The sequence below is a fragment of the Elaeis guineensis genome, chromosome 2, assembly GCF_000442705.2.
Source record: "Elaeis guineensis isolate ETL-2024a chromosome 2, EG11, whole genome shotgun sequence".
NCBI lineage: Eukaryota > Viridiplantae > Streptophyta > Magnoliopsida > Arecales > Arecaceae > Elaeis > Elaeis guineensis.
Genome location: NC_025994.2, coordinates 105,819,474 through 105,839,496, shown reverse-complemented (window position 1 = coordinate 105,839,496; position 20,023 = coordinate 105,819,474). Strand labels below are relative to the sequence as shown.

At 37.6% G+C, this 20,023-nt stretch overlaps 1 protein-coding gene and 2 long non-coding RNA genes across 4 annotated transcripts; 2 read left to right on the top strand and 1 right to left on the bottom strand.

Moving 5' to 3' along the window:
• The first annotated feature begins 1,317 nt into the window (after positions 1–1,317).
• On the top strand, positions 1,318–10,331 carry LOC105046321 (uncharacterized). Of its 2 annotated transcripts, none has more exons than XR_012139002.1 (8): positions 1,318–1,544; positions 1,633–1,941; positions 2,063–2,185; positions 2,304–2,377; positions 2,487–2,577; positions 2,660–2,718; positions 5,235–5,314; positions 8,912–9,623. It is a non-coding gene; the product is annotated as an uncharacterized lncRNA (long non-coding RNA). The 2 variants fall into 2 exon arrangements; XR_832244.4 differs by lacking the exon at positions 8,912–9,623 and adding an exon at positions 10,052–10,331 and having other exon boundaries at positions 1,320–1,544.
• On the bottom strand, positions 7,372–8,698 carry LOC140855778 (uncharacterized). The gene is made up of 2 exons (XR_012139003.1): positions 7,621–8,698; positions 7,372–7,540 (listed from the first exon to the last, which is right to left on the bottom strand). It is a non-coding gene; the product is annotated as an uncharacterized lncRNA (long non-coding RNA).
• Positions 10,332–15,755: 5,424 nt separating the features above from the next.
• Positions 15,756–17,319, top strand: LOC105046311 (F-box/kelch-repeat protein At1g23390). Its single transcript, XM_010924872.4, has one exon. It carries the CDS (start codon positions 15,834–15,836, stop codon positions 17,001–17,003), a length of 1,170 nt encoding a protein of 389 aa, XP_010923174.1. The 5' UTR covers positions 15,756–15,833; the 3' UTR covers positions 17,004–17,319.
• Positions 17,320–20,023: the final 2,704 nt, after the last annotated feature.

The following is a 20,023-nucleotide window of genomic DNA, read 5'->3' as shown; positions in this document are numbered from 1 at the left end:
CATATATAAAATATTGAGGAAGCACAGCAACTATCTCCAGCATATCAAAATCGAACAACAAAATCAAGATTATGCTACGGTGAATTACTTTATTACCAGTGTTGTGGTATAGAAGAAAGGGCATCATTAATTCCATATTAGTTGGAGTCAAAAAAAAGTCTAACTTATATAGGAAGGGACCATCCTTCCCATGTGAGGTACATTTTAAAGAGCAAAATTGTGAACTCTTAATGACCAAGGCCTACTGAAGCCTAAAGATGGTCATGAGTCAAAGAGGACAATACTTCACGTACCGAGCCATAAGTCCGACTGCAATATTGGCGCTAGAGGAAGGGCCTCATCTTCCATGAACTTTGGGGCTTCTTAGTCTATAAATATGATACATATGGTGATTAAAATTGATTTTCTAGGTGACACGTAGGAGAGGAAGAGACTCAAGTTTAGTATTAGAAGAGGTGGTCACATAAGAGATAGTACTATATCAATTCGAAGCACACCAAAAGATATCATATAGGCATCCTATATCGAGTCAAAATAGAAAAGAATGATTGGTACTATTGATAGGTTGCTGACGGTTCTCCAAGTTTACTGTCAAGAAGTCAATATTCGTGGTTTTAATTGTTACCGCATGAACCCAGGTTTAGATTTTGGATAGTTGAGAGATTTTGAAATCCCTAAACATACTATAAATGTCTTGTGAGTGTAAACATTATCATTTTCATGTATGGATATGAGCATAATGTTATTCCCGTTCATGTTTTATGAATGTAAATGCCATGAACAATTAATGTACTTGCTATGTCTGTCGAACGATTTAGTGCATATTGGTTCAACGAACACAAAAATGAGTTTGTTCATGCATGGATCTGAGTTTGTTCAATAGAAGGCAAAACGTAATACGCTTCACTTTGTTTCGTGACGGTAAATGTGATCTCTATTATTGAACTGTAAACTATGAATTGAATGTTCAGCTGAACATTCTATGTTAGTTGTAAACTGAAATATAAACCAAATGTTAGTGAACGATAAAATAGTGTGTGTTCATTGCATACAGAACAATATCTGTTGAACTGATTGTGTTTGAATTGAATTTATCCAGAATTAAATGCATAGCAAAACAATATTCAGCTTCAATGTCTCGAACAATTAATGTTAGTTGCATATATAGGTTTAATGTTGGTGCTCCTAATGTAGATAGATTAATTGAAGCCTCTATAGACCTGAATAACGTTAGCTGGATATACGGACTCTTTACAATCAACAAGCTGTTCACAATAAGCAAGTCTTGAGTCTCTTGATGTTATTTCTCTTCGGCTGTTATTGCGCCGAGGACAAAAACTAAACGCAAACCCTCGTTCTATACGCATAATTTTCAAAAATTAAAAAAAATTAAAAAAATAAAGAAAATAAATAAATAAACCTTCGCTCCACTCCATCCTCGCCGGTCTTTTCCTCTTTTCATAATATTTTTTCCCTCCACTTCTTGTTTTCCTATCTCGCGGTTTCCTCTTCCTTCCAGGCGATGTCGCCCAGATGCCCTGCCGGTTCTCTTCGATTCGCAACCCAATCTTCTCTCTTCTATCTCTTATACGCTTCACTTCTCTAACCCTCGTTTCCTCTCTTCTCTCGCAGATGGAAGAGCGTCTCTTTCGGCAACTGCAGCAAACCCTATCCGAACAACCCCACCCACCACTACAATCTGCCTCCAATCTCTTCTCTCTCGAGTTGATCTCTTTTTGCTGCATTTCATAGATTTTTATTTTTTTCAGGGTTGGAAAGGAATAGAGGCAGAGGAGGCAGCCGAGCATTTCTTGGCCTGTGCGAAGCTGCCGCCTTTCGTTTCCGAGGGTACACTACAACCAGGTCTCGGTGGACGCAGAGAGGGCTTCCAAGTGCTACCAGAAGGCTGTGTCCCTGAATCCTGATGATTCTGAAGTCGGTGTGAGTGAATTAGAGTTTCCCTTCCAACAAATAGAGTTAAAGTTAGCGTCTTTTGGTGCTTTCGTGTTTTAAATCGCTGTTGTTGATGTTGTTGTCGTTTTTATTCCTCTTTTGCCTTCAGGAGGTGCTGTGTGGTTTGTTGGATGAAGAAGGAAAAGAAATTTTGGAGAGGGCTTGGCGTAAGGAGGCATCTAGGAAGTCCCCGAGAGCTTTTTAGGCGTGTAGGAGATGAGGACACCTGCAGGTCCTTATATATATTGATCATTGGTTTCATTTTCCTTTTGTTATGTGATCATTCAATTCGTATCATTAGTTTGTTGGTGGTGTTACTACCCTTTTTTTTCCTGCTTGCATTTCCATAGTGTAATCAAGGAAAAAGAGCTATAATCAAGAAAGGAGACCCTTGGAGGTATTCCAGTTCCCACTGGAGCGCAATGTAAAACACCCTTCCTTTGATTATTTACATTTTATTTTACTAAATTTCTCATTTACCATAAAGAGAAATTTTGTCAGTCTAATACATTATGGTCATGCAATTTTTTCAGGTCCACCAAAAGAAATGACCAGACGCAGTACGAAGCCTTCAGCATGCAATACAAAACTATCCAGCATGCGCCAATTTGTGGGAAATACATGGTGCGTTGGTGTTAACTAGTTGTTTTATTGTTGATTTGTTTGGGTCAATATATTCCTAAAATTACAAATTGTATCATTGCAGGCAGCCAGGCACTTGGTCTTGCATACCAAAGCTTGAGCATGTCTAGTGCAGCTATAAAGGTATCATTCTGCTATTGTCGATATAAATGTCTGGCTTTACCATTTACTGGTAGTTGTTATGATATTATTTCCTGAAAAAGCATTTTTTCTTAATAAGATAAGGTGTCTAACTGCAACCAAATCCATCAGATAGGATTCCATGCTTTTATGTACCATGTTTCGGACCTTTTGCTACTTTTGTAGGTCTTTTAAAGTTCTTGAAATGATTAATTTGATTGTTTATCTAGTAGATTTTGGACAGACGACTTTATAATACTTATCTTCAATATGCTTCAAAAAGATATGCATATCAATGACTTTACAAAATGGTTAATTTTAGTCTAGCTATATTGATTCTGCAACCATTATCAGCATCTTCTAAGGTTTCTGTTTGGTAGCTAATTTGCTAATAAAATATATGGTGTGCAGTTGCGAAGGTATTAAAGACCAAACAGAAAACAAACCAAATGAATTTGTAGAATGACTGCTGTTTACGTACTTCTCATATGTGAACTGTGTTAGTGGACATTAATATGATATGTATGGATATAAAGTTCTCAACTTATCATTATTCAAGTTCACTTAGTGCATCAGCTTTTCTTCCCCCCTCGAGCTAGTTATGAATGCATGCTGTATCAAAGAGGAAGAAGTATTTAATGGATAGTCGTGATCCTTTAATTAGGATATTTTTGGAGTGGATACGCATGTAGTGTATTCAGAAGGAGCATTTGATGAACAGATCTGATTTGATAAATGTACTCCGTATCTTAGTTTGTGTATCACTCTCCTTTCTTCTTCTTAGTCATTGAATGGATAATGGATATGGAGAGAGCTGCATTTACAGAAGGGTGTAACCAGACAAGGAAAGCAATTTGGACTTTACCAGTGACCAAGAGAAACAAACCCGAAAAATTACAATTTATGGGTTCGGACAAAGGGTATCTACAGAGCCTTTCTTATTATATGTGGGTAAGTCTTATTATATTTGGGTAAGACTATATAAAAAAAATTGTCAGTAGAGTTTTCAGTTATAAGGAAATCACTACTCAAGTAGGAAGTCAGTTTCTATTGAGACTATACTAGCTTGTTTGACTATCTTCTTAAATGATCTTCACAGATGAATACCAAATGAGTTTCCTTTAAAAATCATATTTGCCTGGGATTAGTTCCCTGCTAACTCTGATATGATTTGAGAGGCTTTTCATTCTCTGAAGTATCTTATGCAGTTTGAGGAGGATATTGTGGTTCCTAATAAAACAAGTATACTTATTAAACGCAAGGAGGCTGCTTGACATTGAGTCAATTATTGGAGGATATTATGTTTCTCACTTTACGGTTAATGCTTTTGTCAAAATATCATATAGTTGCTTTACTGCAAGAAGGATACACCTAAACTCAAGCTTTGAGGAACAAATCATCAGAATAATTTGACTGGATTTTGTTTTGTCCTTTCCTTTTTCTTCATATTTTTAACATTCAGTGGTTGAAGCAGTTAAGTTGTGCTTGTAATCTCAAATTTACTGAGACCACAGAGCACAGTTGAGAAATTGAATGGTTGAGTTTGATCAGTTCGTGATGATAGCTCTTACTGACGCCTGTAAATTCTTATTTCTTAACTTGTAGTGTGATTCATCCTGATTTTGTTTCCCTTTTAACAGTCTTATGGGTGAGCCACTGAATTGCATGACAAGAGTATTTGCATTGATAGAGAGTGGGAACATTCAGCTTATGCTTGGTTCATTTAGAAAAGTAGGACATTTTCTCCTCTCAGATCTTAGTTTTTTGACAAAATTGGGATTCGTATACTCTGTTTTGAACTTTTGCAAAGTTGTTCAGCTATATGCCAAGATTTAGTCATGGGCAAGTCCGTTTTCCATAGAATATATTTGCAAAACTAATTTTCTCCATACAAGTTCTCCTAAAACTCTCTATTTCGAGAAAACATATATGAGCATTCCCTGGTCTTCCAGTTGATTTTTTTTTTTTTTTTCAAAAATAATCATTTCATCTGTTTCATCCTGTTTTTCTTGCTCCTTTTATTTAAAACTCACACTTGCGCCATGGGATATTTTTTTTGCTTCTATTGCAAAATATGCTGTTTGGATTGTTTTTTTTTTTTTTTTTTTTTAAATTCTTGTGGTTTGAGGAAATCTATTATGTTCAGTTAAGTAGGTTTTAACATGTATTTTGTGTTATATACTGTTTCCTGCATTGTCTATGCTTGTAATGACTTAAAGTGGGGCTTCATGTAATGCAGAACTGCAAAAACCTTTACTAACAAAGTTTTATTCTGAAATAATATTTTATGGGGAGTTGAGCAATTTCGGCATGCTGTAGAAATAACACTTCGTAATGTATCCGCACACATTGGACTTGCTTCTGGGCTGCTTGTATGGTCAAAGGATTGCATAACTTCTGGAGCATTTGGTTGGAGTGCTTCTCTGTTATTGATTAGTTGTTAGCATACTGTCAAGTCTAGACCATTATTTTTGTTTGTAACCGTTTACATGATGTACTAACCCTTCTTGACACCGTAGGAAGATCAGAAGTTGCAGAAGAGAATACCCATTTATCAGGAAATATATCTTCTTCTTGGAAATTGCATGGGGATATCCAGGTATATGCAAGAAATGTCGCTTATTGCGGCTTCCACTCTCAAGTTAATCCCTTTGATACTTCCTTCTTGTTTCCAACACTTTGTATACACTGATATCACCACACTGATGCCATAGAACAAAGATTTTTTTTTTTTTGGTAGAACAAACAAAGATTTTTCATCTAAGATATTGAACACTAACAAAGATTTAACTTCTTTAAATAAAGTAGTAAACATCTCCCATATAGTTTGATTGTCCCAATTAGACAATAAAAAAGAAAAACTAAACAAGTGGTAGGAGGCATACACAAACCATCTATAAGCAAATTCAATATACAAAAAAGAAATAGAATACAAAATTAGCTGATAAGTAAATAATTTGTAAAAGCAATACAAATTAATAAAAAAGAATGTTGCAAAGTTTAAGATGTAGTTGTTGAAATGCGGGACGAGGGAGGTACAATTATTTCAACGCTCGTCATTTGCACATTTGCACCTTGTTCCATTTCATTGGATTGGTTAAACTAGATCTATCATGTCATTTTTGAACCAATTGAACTAAGATTTGACACATGAGAATTGATAGTGAAAAGTAGAAATCATCGGTAAAAACCAACAAAAAAAAAAAATCAATCAGCAATTTCTTTTTCCCTCATTGTGCTAGGGGTAGTTGTTGAAGATGATGGTGGTCGTGGAGCCCATGATGGCAATGATTAGGCCATCGGTGCAATAGGACAAGGAGCAATGGTTCATCTAAAGGTTGTGCCCATTATCGATGGAGATGTCACCATTGGATCGATTGTGCGAATCATAGTGGGTCGGAAAGGAGCGGATGTTCGCCTCGCCGGTGGGGACAAAGTGGTAGATGTGGAGGTTGTGGAGGATGACTTGAGAGAGATATAGGAGGATGATGGAGGCACCGACGGTGATGTGGATGTTGGCACCTGGCCGTCGGTGGTCTTGAAGCTATTGACAGAGAGCTCTTTGTTGAGGCGAATGGTTATGTTGCCAGTGAAGACAATCCAAAGGGGTCCTCCACAACGGCAACGTAGTAAGGGATGTTTAGGGTTGGGTGCATCGAGTCACGATTTGAGCAGTCGGTGACCACATAAATAGCGCCATCCTTGCCATCGAGGGCATTACGGCTAAAACTTGAGCTGCAATCAACTAGTCATTGCCAGTCTAATTGCCAGTTGCCAAAGCACCATCGGCATTTGTCGATCAAGTAATTGGTTAGGGACGAGGGCAACACCAATCATTGTCCTTGGGTTTGAACAAAGCTCGCTGCCGGAAGGATTCTACTTGCCTGAAATGGAGAGCAAGAGAGCCACATTGTGAGAAGAAAGAGAAATTAAAGCTGGGCTCAAAAGGGGGATTTCCTTTGGATTTTGTGAATGACGGATCGGAGTGAGCATAGGGATGGTCGGTGGAGTTGGGGTGGATGTTGGTAGCAAGGGGAGGGGGAGAGAGAGGGAGGAGAATGCAGGAATGGAGGCGGTGGAGCCATTTGGCGTTATTGGTGGTGCAACAGTAGTGGAGGTGGGAAAAGAAATGGACCTAAAGAGAAACGACGGTTTGATTAACAAAAAATCGCATAAAAAAAATAGACGATGAACGAACTGAAATAGTTCAACAAGAAAAATTATGATTGGTTCTCTTTGTTGGTTTCAATTGACTATTTTTTCCTCACTATTAATGCCCACGACATGTTGAGTCTTGATTCAACTGGTTAAAATGACGTGATGAATCTAATTTAACCAATAATTTTTTCTCCTTCCATTTAAGGTTTGGGTGGGGGGAGGTGGGGGGGGAGATAATTGCTCGACATGTTGTTAGTCGTGAACAACATTCTTGTTTCTTCTATGGCTAGTTTGGGTACAGGACTGCTTTCGTTTCCAAAGGATCATCAACTATTAGGCTACCAACAATCGAGTTGGTGAACTTTATCAATAATTTTGATGAATCCAGCAATTTAGTCAATAATTTTGATAAATTATAAAACAGTTAGAGAATTACAGTTATCGGGTTCAGTGTCATGTGACTCTATATGATTTTTAAATTTGGTGGCATCGAATGAATTATATAAAAAGAGAAAAAATTATGATAAAGTGTACACCGGAGCTTGGCTTTCCCCCAACACCACATGCCCCTCTGGACCATGGTTCTCTCATTCTCACCGCCAGCGTACCGTACCATACCCCCCCGCCTTCTCTGTCGAGTCTCCACCGCTCTTCCCCTCTCGTCCTCCTGCCCAAGACCCAAAATTTTTTTCAAGCAAATAATTGTTTAATATCGTTTAGAATATGATGATGGGTGTGAAGACCCACCTTGGGTTTCAGATCACCGCCTCTAGAGAAGATGGATAGCTTCGTCCTCTTCGATGCCCCCTCCAATTATTGCATGGAGTCCCATGTCCTTTTCCCTCTTCATTGCCGCCGACAGCAGTGCTCTCCTCTCTCCTCCTTCTCCATCGCCTCCTCTTCTTCCTCCTTCCTCGATCCCCCGTTCTATGCTAGCATCGTCTTTTGATCCCTTGACAGCCAGAATGGTGCCACTTCCGGCCACCCTTCTTCCTACCGCTGCAACTCCTCTTCTTGTAGATCCGACTGCACTGCCACCTCCGAATACACCAAGATCACCATTTTCGACCCCCAGAAGGAGTAGGATGTTATCAACTCGCTTGTTCCTGGGGACGTGACCGACCTCGTCACCTCACATGATGGCCACCACCAGCATAGGCACAAGAAGGAACTCCATTCTACCGAACATCATCTCCTCTAACCTCGATGTTCCAAACCCAGGAAATGGAAACACTCATATCCAGAACACTGATCATCCGACGTCTGCTAGATTTTACTAATCTCCAAGACAAGCTACTACTCAATCTATATATCCAAATTAATCTGGCCCCGTATAGGAATCCTCGGTAGATCGTCTTCCTCCACCTACAGCAGTGACACCTCCGCCCATCTTGTGGAGGCGCTCCCAGATGCCCTATGGAATGGGGATGATAGAGAGCTAGGGCCACCTCTTCCATATCCCTTGTCACCGGTGGCCAACAGTTCTACGGTCATGCGTAATGAAGTGGGGTGGAGGAAAGAGCGGTCGGCCGATGCCATCGTTTTGTGATGTGGTGACCCTCGTTGAGGCCTACCAAGGGATGGATTCTTCATCTTGTCACAAGCCGACAACAACGTGGTGGGGAGATTGGTGATCGAATTTGTTGAGCGGCATCGATGCGCCATCAACAAGCACTTTGTGGAGGCTGGTTATGCCAATAGTGATCGAGAAGAGTGCGAAACTTTAATCGAATGTAAAAATTTTTATATAATTTATTTTAAATAAATTTAGATATAAATTGAATATTAAAAATATAAATATAAATAGATTAAATTTTATGACAGTGGAGCCAAATATATTACTAAGTAGGTGATAAATTAAATTAATAATATATTAATATAATATTTATCTTTCTTAAAAATTTATGAATGAGATATAAAATTAAATAAGATGACAAATAGATTGGATCATTGTCTATCTATATCTATATTTATTTTTTTTAAACAGATATAGATATTTATTGAATATTCAAATTTTTATTCATATCCAAATTGTTAGGATTTGACACCTCGAGATTCAGCCCACAGCGAGATTCGCGGCGAAAAACGAAGTCCAACGAGACTAAGATCATCCGAAACGGAGCTCGGATGGAGGAGATATAACATTTTAAAGTCGACACAATATTCGAGGTGGTGGAGGACCGCCGGCGACCAGCGGTGCGGCGGCGGTCCACGGCGGGGCCTGTGGACCGCATGGGCGTTTCCTACGCGTTTCTCGCGGTCTACGGTACTATTCCGTGGACCGAAGCACGATCGGAGGGCTCCGGTGATTTTCGGTGACAATCCGACGGTTCAGGAGGTTGATTTGGCTTGTTTAGGACTTTTAAACCTAATCTAATTAGGTTTAAATCCTGTTTAACCCTTTAAAAAGGTCCTGTGACGAACAAAGAAGATGTGGTTCGGATTTGCACCGTACGAAGCCCGTACAAACTCGAGAAGAGAGAGAGAGGCGAGAGTGCTGAGAGAGAAGGAGCAGGAGGCTTCTGGACAGCGGTCGCCAGGCACTTCAGGGGTTCAGGGGGGTCTTCAAGAGAGAGAGAGCTTTTGTGAGGGAAACTTCAGGTGAGAGAGAATTGGGTGTACAAGGATTGAGGGTGAGGTCTCCTCTTGTAAAATTTCTTTTTCATAGTGAAGTTTGCATGCCCCGTGGAGGCGAGTCCTTTTGTGGTTGATCCACGTATTTTGATTGTTTTTCTTTTGTTTTGTTTCTTCTTTCTTCCTGCTACATCGCGTGGTACTGAAAAGATCTTGGAAAGTGGTGTTCTGGCCAGACATCCACCCAACATGAATATATTTGAATACGAAAATAGATCGGATCAAATATTATCTGATCCATTTTTATCTTTATTGGGGAGAGATCAGCATAATTTGTTATGTTGTAATATATGATGTGGAAAAACAAAGTGATGAACGATATTCAAGGAGCCCAAGTTTATGTTGCCACATGTATATTTTTTTATTATAATTTTTGTCCCTGTCAATTAGCTAGGTGCCTCATCTTGATTAATTCTTCTTTTTCAAGCAATTATCTTTTCTCATCATTCAACTTTTTCGGTGCATCTTTTCTAACTATTGCTCATTTATTTCAGCATAATCTTTCTAGAAGGATGACCCTGATTGATTTTATTTTCTCTCTCAGGCTATTTTCTTTATCTTCTCCGACAACACTTTCATTCCAAGCTGTCTGCTGAGTAAGATGCACGACTGTTTTGTGTGGATGCACCTCCACCTCACTATAATTGATTCAATATCATGTTCGCAAGTTTAAAAGTCACATGCGGCCATGTGATACCAAAAGGCAAATAATGTTGAGCTTTCCTGCTAAAATTTTTTAATTTTATATGATTTGTTAATATGATTTGTTAAGATTGTTAACTAAATTGCTAGGTTTATTGAGATGGTTGACTAAATTACTTGATCCTAAAAGTCCAAAGAGTTTGTTTCTAGTAGCTTACAAATTGGTGGTACAAAAATATATTTTCTTCGTTATTTCAACGCTCATCATTCACGCCTATTCCACTGAGGCGCACGATTGCTTGACCAGGCTGTGTGAACCACGTCCTTGCTTTCTCTCTACTAGTTGGTCTGGGTACGGGACCGCATCCCTTTGGAAAAGCCTTGGTCATGATTATAAGATGATATTGTAGCCGAACCCTAGGGTTGGGTCCAACAACCCAAGGACCAGGGTTCCATCCAAATAATATAATACATTTATAGTATATAATGTGAATAACGTTCAATCCAACAGCCGAAGAATCCGGAGCCATACATTTATGGTATATTGGATGAGTCACGATAGATCAAACAACCCACAAGGACCTGGATCCCATCCAAATAATATAATATATTTATAGTATATAGTACAAATCATCTTTAGTCCAATAACTCAAAGACCCGGGTGACGGGTCCCACCAAAATAATATAATATATTTATAGTATATAATATGAGTCACGTGCTTTGCTGCCGAGATTAATGTATATGCTGACGTAGAGTCCGTAGGAGAGTTCTGATAAAAAGACAAGAATGGTGTTTTGAAAAATCAAAAAGCCTTCATTTGCAAATCGGAAAAGGAGATTCTGTTAGGCATCTGTCTCCCTTTCTTTTTCTCGCTTTCATCTGGTTGGACTCTGGCAAGACACACGTCTAATTTCCAACTTTAGTTCTTATGATTCCTAACTCTAAAAAAAAAACAACACCTGATCTCATCAATCCTTATTTTATTGAGGGAACGAAAGAAAGAAAGAAAAAAAAAAAAAAAAAAAAGAAGATCAAAAATTTTTGAAAAAAAAAAAAAATCACCTTGAGCAAATGAGAAAAATAGATATCGGAGCTCTCCAAACCAAACAAATCATAAAATGATTATCTCCAATCCCAAAAAGAAAGAAAATATATTGCACTTATATCTCCAAAATTTTTATTTTTTTTCAGTTAAATCTTAAAACTTAGATTTTGTTTACAACGTGATCCAATCATTCACCTTTATAAGGATCTGTAAACACATAATTGTCCCATAAGATAATTTTGGACATAAAATTTTACTAATTTCTTTACTAGTTTGATAAAAAAAAAATTGTTATGTTTTGATGGAAATCTAAATTCGAAGATACATTAATCATTTCACACATGCAATTAACTACATTAGAGCTCCAATGTATATTTGGCAATCAATTTATAATTTTTTGGAGTCTAATAAAAAAATTAAAATATTTAAGATGTAAATATAAACCATGAAAGGTTGAATGAGTGCAAGTTGAATGGCTATCTATATAATTTTGTCAAAAAGTAAAAAAAAAATCTAGATCGTCGGGCCAAATTTTATCATCAAGGAGTAACTAGAAAGAATAGGTCTAAGCGGACGTCTCTATCCAACCATACAACCCACAAAATGAGCACCCCTAATTTCTTGTTCGAGGCATGGGGGACCACCTGGTGCGGCAGACAAATGAGATGATAAGCCTTCCTCGGGTAGCACAGGGCTCCAGAGAAAAGTCTTCTCTTCTCCCGAAAAAAAAAAAAAAATCCTCTCCCTAGCGGTGGTTGAAGATAGTGCGGGAAGGTTGCTAACCAATAATAATCCAAAAATACCCTTCCATCAATTGCAAGGCACCTGGATAACGGAGATCGCCATCTCTGCACGCAATCTATCACATGCTCCCGTAGAAACGGTGCCATCGCTGTCAGCCCTCGTCATTTTTTTTCTTTTTATTTTTTCTTGGACAAAACGCCATATCCCTTTCGCCCGAGAAATTATTGCTCGCGCTGCGTTAGCCTAGAACAGTAAAGTAGGCGAAACTTCTATATATCATATCAGACCAAAAAGAAAAAGAAAAATTATGATCACCGTGGGGATCACAGCCGTCCGTTTCTTTGTTTCTGGAAGCATCACACGTGCCCAAAACAAGTGTAGGGCAATCACCTAAACGATGCTCGTTAATAAGTAATTATCATCGATGATCATTATATAATTGAAACAACGGCCCTTCCATGGCCTTCTTTTATGTTCATTCCGTGAAAAATGATTTTTTTTTTTTTTAATTCATTCTGATATATGGCTTGAAAGAGGCTGATTGGCTTTTGTCAGCTAGATATACAGCTTCAGCCCGTGGTGCTAAGTAAATAACCAAAGTCCGAAGAAATCAACTCAATCTGGTTCTTCGTGGATGATTTTTTTTCCCCTCTCTTTATCAACATAAAAAGTGGGACCCATCTAATTTATTGCCGGAAACGAGCGGTTTGCTAACTGAGCCAGGGTTCCAGTGGCGTCATTTTTATAGGATAACAGTGGACGAAACCCATGCAGCATGACGAGAAAAGTCTTGTCCTTTGTCCCCACCGTTACTCCGTGAAATAGAACAGAAAATCCAGTCGAACCAAAGATCAACCTGGATAGTCGTTTCTCTGTAGGTCCCGTTCTTTAATAAAAAATATTATAAAAATATTAATCAATTTTTTCAAGATGAATAAATATTTTTTTATAAATAATATTCATACATAAAATGAAGAATAAATCTTACCTATTTAAAAAATGATTAAATTATTTTTCTATCAATAAATAAATATTTAATTTTATTTCTAAAGTGGTTTCATTCTGATTCCTAATATCTCCATCGTTCAATGTCTAATGTTTCAGTCCTTTATTTTTTCTAAACTCAAAAAAATATAAAAATTATTATGAAAAAAATTTAAATAAATTTTAACAATTTTTTTAAAAAAAATAGTAATACAAAAGAACATGAATAACATATTTCGAAGTTACTTTCTCATCCATAAAAAAATATGAATAAATTATTTTTCTATCTAAATAATATCTAATAAATATTTATTTAAATAAATATAGATTTTTAGATAATTTCATAAAAAAATAGACCCATAAATGTGTTTTCGATGTTTTTTGCTGACTTTTTTTTTTTTACTCAGATTGTGGAGATTTTTTTTTTTTTTTTTTAAGTTCCCCTTCTCTCTTGTCTTTCCTTCTTTTAAAGCATAGCTCCTCCCTTTACCCTTCCATCGTGTGGTCCAAATAGGTATCGCAAGATTGTTCCTCACTTTACCCCCGTGGTCCAAATCGGCTCAGGAAGATTACTCACATTATAATGACAGATGAGTTTTCGATGCTTTTTGCTGATTTTTTTCTTTTTTTTTTTGGTGTGTGTACTCAGATTGTGGAGAATTTTTTTTTTTTTTTTGTAGTTTCCCTTCTTTCTTATTTTTCCTTCTTTCTACGTTAACGTTTAAAACATGATTCCTCCCTCAACCCTTCCATCGTGTGGTCCGAATTGGTACGGCAAGGTTGTTCCTCACTCTACCCCCGTGGTCCAAATCGGCTCAGGAAGATTACTCACATTATAATGAATAAACTGCGATGGCGTGCCTAAAGACTCAGATCGATGTTTTCTTTCATGGCTTCCATTGCTATATATATATATATATATATATATAGTAACCTAATGATCTAATGGAATGATGATATCTATCATATATATGTGTGTGTGGGCATTGCGTGAATATCCGTATCAATAATACTAGTATTAATATATGCATGACTATCATTAAACTTTATTTCTTAATATGCACTACTATTATTAAAATTTATTATTAAATGTACAAGAAATTTAATTATTAAATTTTCTATTTAATTATTATAAATCATTATATTAATATTATATTTTCTAAATAATTAAAAAAATAGAGAAAAGCCAGTATCTCATCCATGATTCAAATTGGTATTAATGACTGAAATTTCTCTATGAAAGCTCTTATATAATTTTCTCATGGATGTTATTATTAATTAATGATAAAAAATTTTATTTTAATTATTTTATTTATTATAATTGGAAAGGAGAGAGAAAGAATAACCTCTCTCCAAAATTCAAAAAAATTATTTGAAATATCTACAAAAGCTATCTAATGTGTTAAAGTTATCTAATTATATTAAATATATGTAAATATATTAGAAATCCTCACGTTCAAAGAGGAAAACAATGGACAAAGAGAGACTCTTCTTAATTATTTGAAATAGGAAATCAATATTTTAAGAAGTAATGTTAAAGTTAATTTCAAAAATTTTTCTTTAAAGAATATTTTCCTTCATATACACAGAGAGACTCTTCTTAGTTATTTGAGGAAAAATTTGAATTTAGGGTATCTTTATAGAGCCATTAATTATTGGAAGCAATATTAGAGTTAAATAGAAAAATCTTTCTTTCAAAAATACTATCCTCCACTTAATTATTTTAGGAAAAAATATTGGCTCTCGAGATTCAACAAACAAAAAAATGGATTTATAATTGTTAATTAAATCCACTTATGCAGAGGAATAAATTTAAAAAAAAATTGAGTTAAGTTTGAATTTGAATGGGATTCTTCTTAATTTTTTTGAATGTCACAAACGCACAGGGAAAAATTCGAATTTGGAATTATTTTAGAAAGTCATTACCTATTTTTGGAAGCTGTTAATTACAACAAAATTACCTTTTAGAAAAAATTTTCTCAATGCACTTAGAGAGAAAAAAAAATCTTTTCTGTAATTTTTCCCTCTATGCTCATTTTTTTTTTTCAAAAATATTTTCCTTCGTGCATGCAAAGGAAAATATAATCCGAAATAAATTTTAAATTTAAGTGGGACCATCCTCAATTATTTTATGAAGAAATTGAATTAAAGAGTTCTTTTAGTAAGCCATTAATTATATTAGGAGGCTGTACGTGTTAAAATTGATTAGAAAAATTTTTCTAATCAGAAATTTTATCCTCCATTTCTTAATAAATTTAAGAAAAATATTTGCCCATTGCACAAAGAAAAATATGAATTTATAGTTATTTTTAAAAAAATCATTAACTAATTTCTTGCATGTAAAAAGAATTTTAAAAATTCAAAAAAAATCTAAAAACATTCAAATTTTTGAAAAGATACTTTTAAAATTTATTTAGAATTGTTTTAGAAAAGTATTTGAGGACTCGACTCTATTTCATCCCACAGAGCAAGCGGGAAGATGAAAAATTCTCGTCTGTATGTGTTCCTGCTTTGCACGTGCATGATCAAAGCGATTGGAAGGCCAAAAAAAAAAAAAAAAGTCTTCGATTCGCGGTTGCCGAAGCGCTGGTGCCAAGTGGTTGCTTTATTATTATTATTATTATTATATTTAATATTATCATTAACGGTAGGTAATAGATTATTTTATATCATGCATTTGGTGGCCCACTTCCTAACGCTTGATTTTTTTTTATTAATGTATGAGCCGTCCGTATTGTTAAAAAACAATAAATGAATAGTTGATTTTTGGAAAATGACACACTCATTATCTCTTACTCTTCAGATACTTATGGTCCCCGAATGCTTGCATTCTTAGCTGCCAACCGTACTCAAAACATCCAGGCTCCAGCAATAGTGGGGAGAGAGAGAGAGAGAGAGAGAGCCGATACCATGAGAAGGAGAGAGGGAAAGGGCGAAGAAGAGGAAAGAGAAGCTCCCCTCCATGGAGATGTGCTGGAGGCTATCGTCTCGCACGTGTCCACTATAGATCTCGTGCCTGCCTCGCACGTCTCTAAGGCGTGGCGCGGCGCCGTCCTCTCCTTCCTCCGCCGCTCCCCGCGCCGCGCCCCCTGGCTTCTCCTCCACCTCCAGGGCCGCCGCGACCCCTCCAAGGCCTCGACCCACGCCTACGATCCCCACTCCCGCGCGTGGTGCCTCATCCCGCACGTGCCGCGCCTCCCCCCTCGCCTCTCCCTCCCCCTCCGTTCCTCTCCCCTCCTCCACGCCCTCTCCATCTCCCGCCTCGCCCTCTCCGCCGACCCCTTCGGCGCCACGTGGCGCGAGCTGGAACCCCCACGCGTGTGGCGCCGGGACCCGGTGGTCGCCGCCGTGGGCCCCGCCGTCGTCGTGGTGGCCGGCGGCGCGTGCGAATTCGAGGACGACCCTTGTGCCGTCGAGGTGCACCGCGGTGGCGGGTGGGAGGCGGCGGAGACGATGCCGGAGGCCTTCAAAGGTTCGGCGGCCGCCACGTGGCTGTCGGTGGCGGCCTCAGACCGGGCGGTCTACGTGCTGGAGAAGCAGGCCGGGTGGGCCAGCCGCTTCGATCCGGAGACCGGACAGTGGGGCCCGACTCGGCTGCTGCGCCCGGATCCGACCGTGTGCCTCTCAGCCGTCGGCTTCATCGACGCCGACCATCTGGTCCTGGTTGGGGTTTGCGGGTCGGATTCGGATTCGGGTTGGAGGCCGGAGAGCGTGAGGCTGTGGGAAGTGAACGTCGAGACGCTGGAGGTGGGAAGCGAGGTGGGAAGAATGGGGAAGGAGATGGTGAATGGATTGGTTGGGAAGGAGGAGGAGGGGTCGTACTCGTGGGGAATGTGGTCGATCGGGTTCGCGAGCATGGCGGGTTTCGGGTACGTTTATAATCCGGCAGATCCGAGGAAGGATATATTCTTGTGCGAGTTTGAGAGGACGGGCAAGGGGAGTGGGGATGGGTGCAGGTGGGAAAGAATTCCGAGTCCGCCGCCGGCGGTGGAAGCCAATCCGGCTCATAGGATGGTGTTCAGGTGTTCCACGGTCGGGATGGATGATCTTAAAATGGTTCTGCGGACGCCGACAAGATAGAGGGGGTTTGGAACATTCATGCATGGGCTCTCAGAGAGCAGCCATTTGGGACCTGCGGCCATTAGGCAATATTTCTTTTTTTTTCCTTTTTTTTTTTTTTTTTTTTTGGGGAAAAGAAGCATGCAGTCCTTCGTCTTAGTCTTGTCCTTTTCTTCTACTTTTCTATTTTTTTTTGTTTTCCTTTTCTTTTTATGTAATTTACTTATTTATGATCAGAAATGTGATTGGCTGCAGCGATGTTTTTCAAATTTCAATGTCCTATGTAATCTTGGCAAGGAATGCTTGTCTTGTCTCAGCAGAAGTTTTTAAACTGTTAGATGATGCCTGCATTCATGCTTTATCACAAAAAAAAAATTGTTTAACTATACCAGCCAAACACCATTTACAAAGGTCAATATGGACCTAAATAGGCTATGCCTGATTAAGAACATCTTATTTCCACTTTTAGAATTATTCCTTTTACCCAGATCACCCTTTCAGGTTGTACCCATAAAATTAATTGTACATCATCTATTATATTATATAACCACCATAATATCAAAATATATTTTGGTATGTTGTAATAATTATTAACTAATTTAATTATGATATAAAAATTATTAAAAAAAGCATTTTATATATTATAACAAATATCTAAAAGTTATTATATTGAGATAAAATTATTATTAGAACATGTTAGTATGATATAATGTTATAGTCTATATAGTATTTAATATTGTAGTCATACTACAATTTCCATATTTCTATGGCAGTATTTTATACATTAGAATTGTCATACATCATGTTATTATAAAAAAATAGTACCATGTTTCGTGCTTCATATTAACTATGATATTTTTTAATATTAATATTATAATGTGGTGTTATTATAAAATTTTAATAATACACTACAATATCATATGTACCTATTAATATAGAAAAGAAAATTATTATTATACAATTATATCATAATAATATCATCTAAGATTAATTTAGTAATTTAGACAAAAAATATTATAATACAAAATATCACAATATATATATATATATATATATTAACCTACTATAACACTATAGTGTTAGAACATATAGTATCTCTGGTATTGATATTCTATTAAAATATTATTATCCATCCTGTTAAAATGCACAGCACTAATACATGGTTTAAGTTATTCTTTAATATTGATATCATATTTATAAGGGTTAATATAATGTACCAAATATACTGTAATAAGTCGAGGATAGTTTTACCATTTCAAAAACCTGTCAATTTAGCTTATTCTAGAAATTTGACAACCAGTCCCACTAATATGAAGACCTAGCATAGCTTTGCCACTTGGCATTGCTATTCTTATTCTCATTTTCGTTATGCTCCATCAAATGCTATCCTAATATTTAAAAATAATATATAACGAAATTTTTCAATAATAATCTTTTTATTTTTTTCAAAAAAAAAATTATAGCAGCGATGGTACGAAGTATTTATTGCACGAGGCAATAATTTTGAGATGAAAACGACCTTCCCGTTACCCTATTTAATTTATTTGCCCAGGGCAACCAACCTGATCGGCCTATGGGTTTCCAGATGGGTTTTTGAAGCCCTTCCACGGTTGGTCTCCAAGACAACGATGAGGATCTTTTGCGATGCGGTCCTCGCATCGCAGAATGTTGGATATCTCTTAATGACCGTCATCGGAAGATGATCAATCTTCAAAGCAACAAGCATCATGCATAACATCATATACACTCTATTTTGTTTGATTGTTGCCTACTTCTTGGTGGTAGGCCATCCATACTGTACAGCTTTTTGCGGTGTGTGCACATATCGCGGGGTGAATTGCATGATCCATGCTCTCAAAACAAAGGATGGGAGCAAAGTATCATCTGCCGACCAAGAACGCAAAGAAAGACCACATTTCCATTTGGCGGGCCACCGTACGTCGTTGCTTTATCTAAATCTCGGTGGGATTAGGTTGCCGCCGCAGCAACCTATTGCCTTCTGGAACCACCACTTTTTCTTTTGGAATTTTTGTATGCAGTACTGTCAATCTCCCAGTCTGAAGTCGGAAGCCGAAGTAGTCATAACCAATATAGATCTTCAATTATAGCTTCATCCAAATATCTGTAAAATAAATTCACATCGGGGGATTGACTCTGGTGTAGATCCTTCAATACTCAAGTTAAGAGATGAAAAATGATAAAGTAAGAGAATTACGAGTTGATTGATTGCATACTTTGGAGGATCCTGGAGCATTTATTTATGGAAAAAGAGTTTGAAACGGATTTGACTCGGAGTTCTAGTGATTTCTGAATTTGTCAGATTGATAGATTCGACGGAGGACTTTTTTTTCACGGGAGATCTGATCGCAAAGGAATTCCACCTTATCTGAACTTTTCAGATTTGAAAAGGAAGAATCTATAAACAGATGTTGTTAGAGTAAACTGATCGACCCCCGACTTTTGTCACCACGACTCCGACTGTACATTGGCTGAATGTGCAGTCCCGATTCTTTATCAACCGAGCAAACCTCACCAACCTATGGTCGGCTGGCCGATTAATGTTCAACTACTACCGACCAACAATAAATAACTGGAACCGTCGGCATAACAGAACTACTAACCGACGGATGCTCATAGATCCTACCGACATATGATCGATAATCTGTTCAACTTACCATAACTGTTGTGAACGATTATCGACTACGTATCACGGCCATTAAGAAAAATTAACGGCCTACTAACTCTACATTTATGGCCCGATGATTTAGCGCAATAAAAAATGGGATCCCGTACTCGATGGTTACATGAGATTCATCTATTAAAAGGGGGTAAGGGAACAGTATTGATAAGCCACTTCGAGGCCAAAACTCTGCTACTCTCAAATCTACTGTTCATCAATTCTCTTTCTGACTTAAGCATCGGAGGGTCTCCACCGAACACAACTCTGATCTGTGAGGATGCTGTTTTATAGGTGCTCATCATCGACGACAAACGACAGAGAGTTGGCAGCAACAGATTGACACGCCAGATAGGGGGAAGAA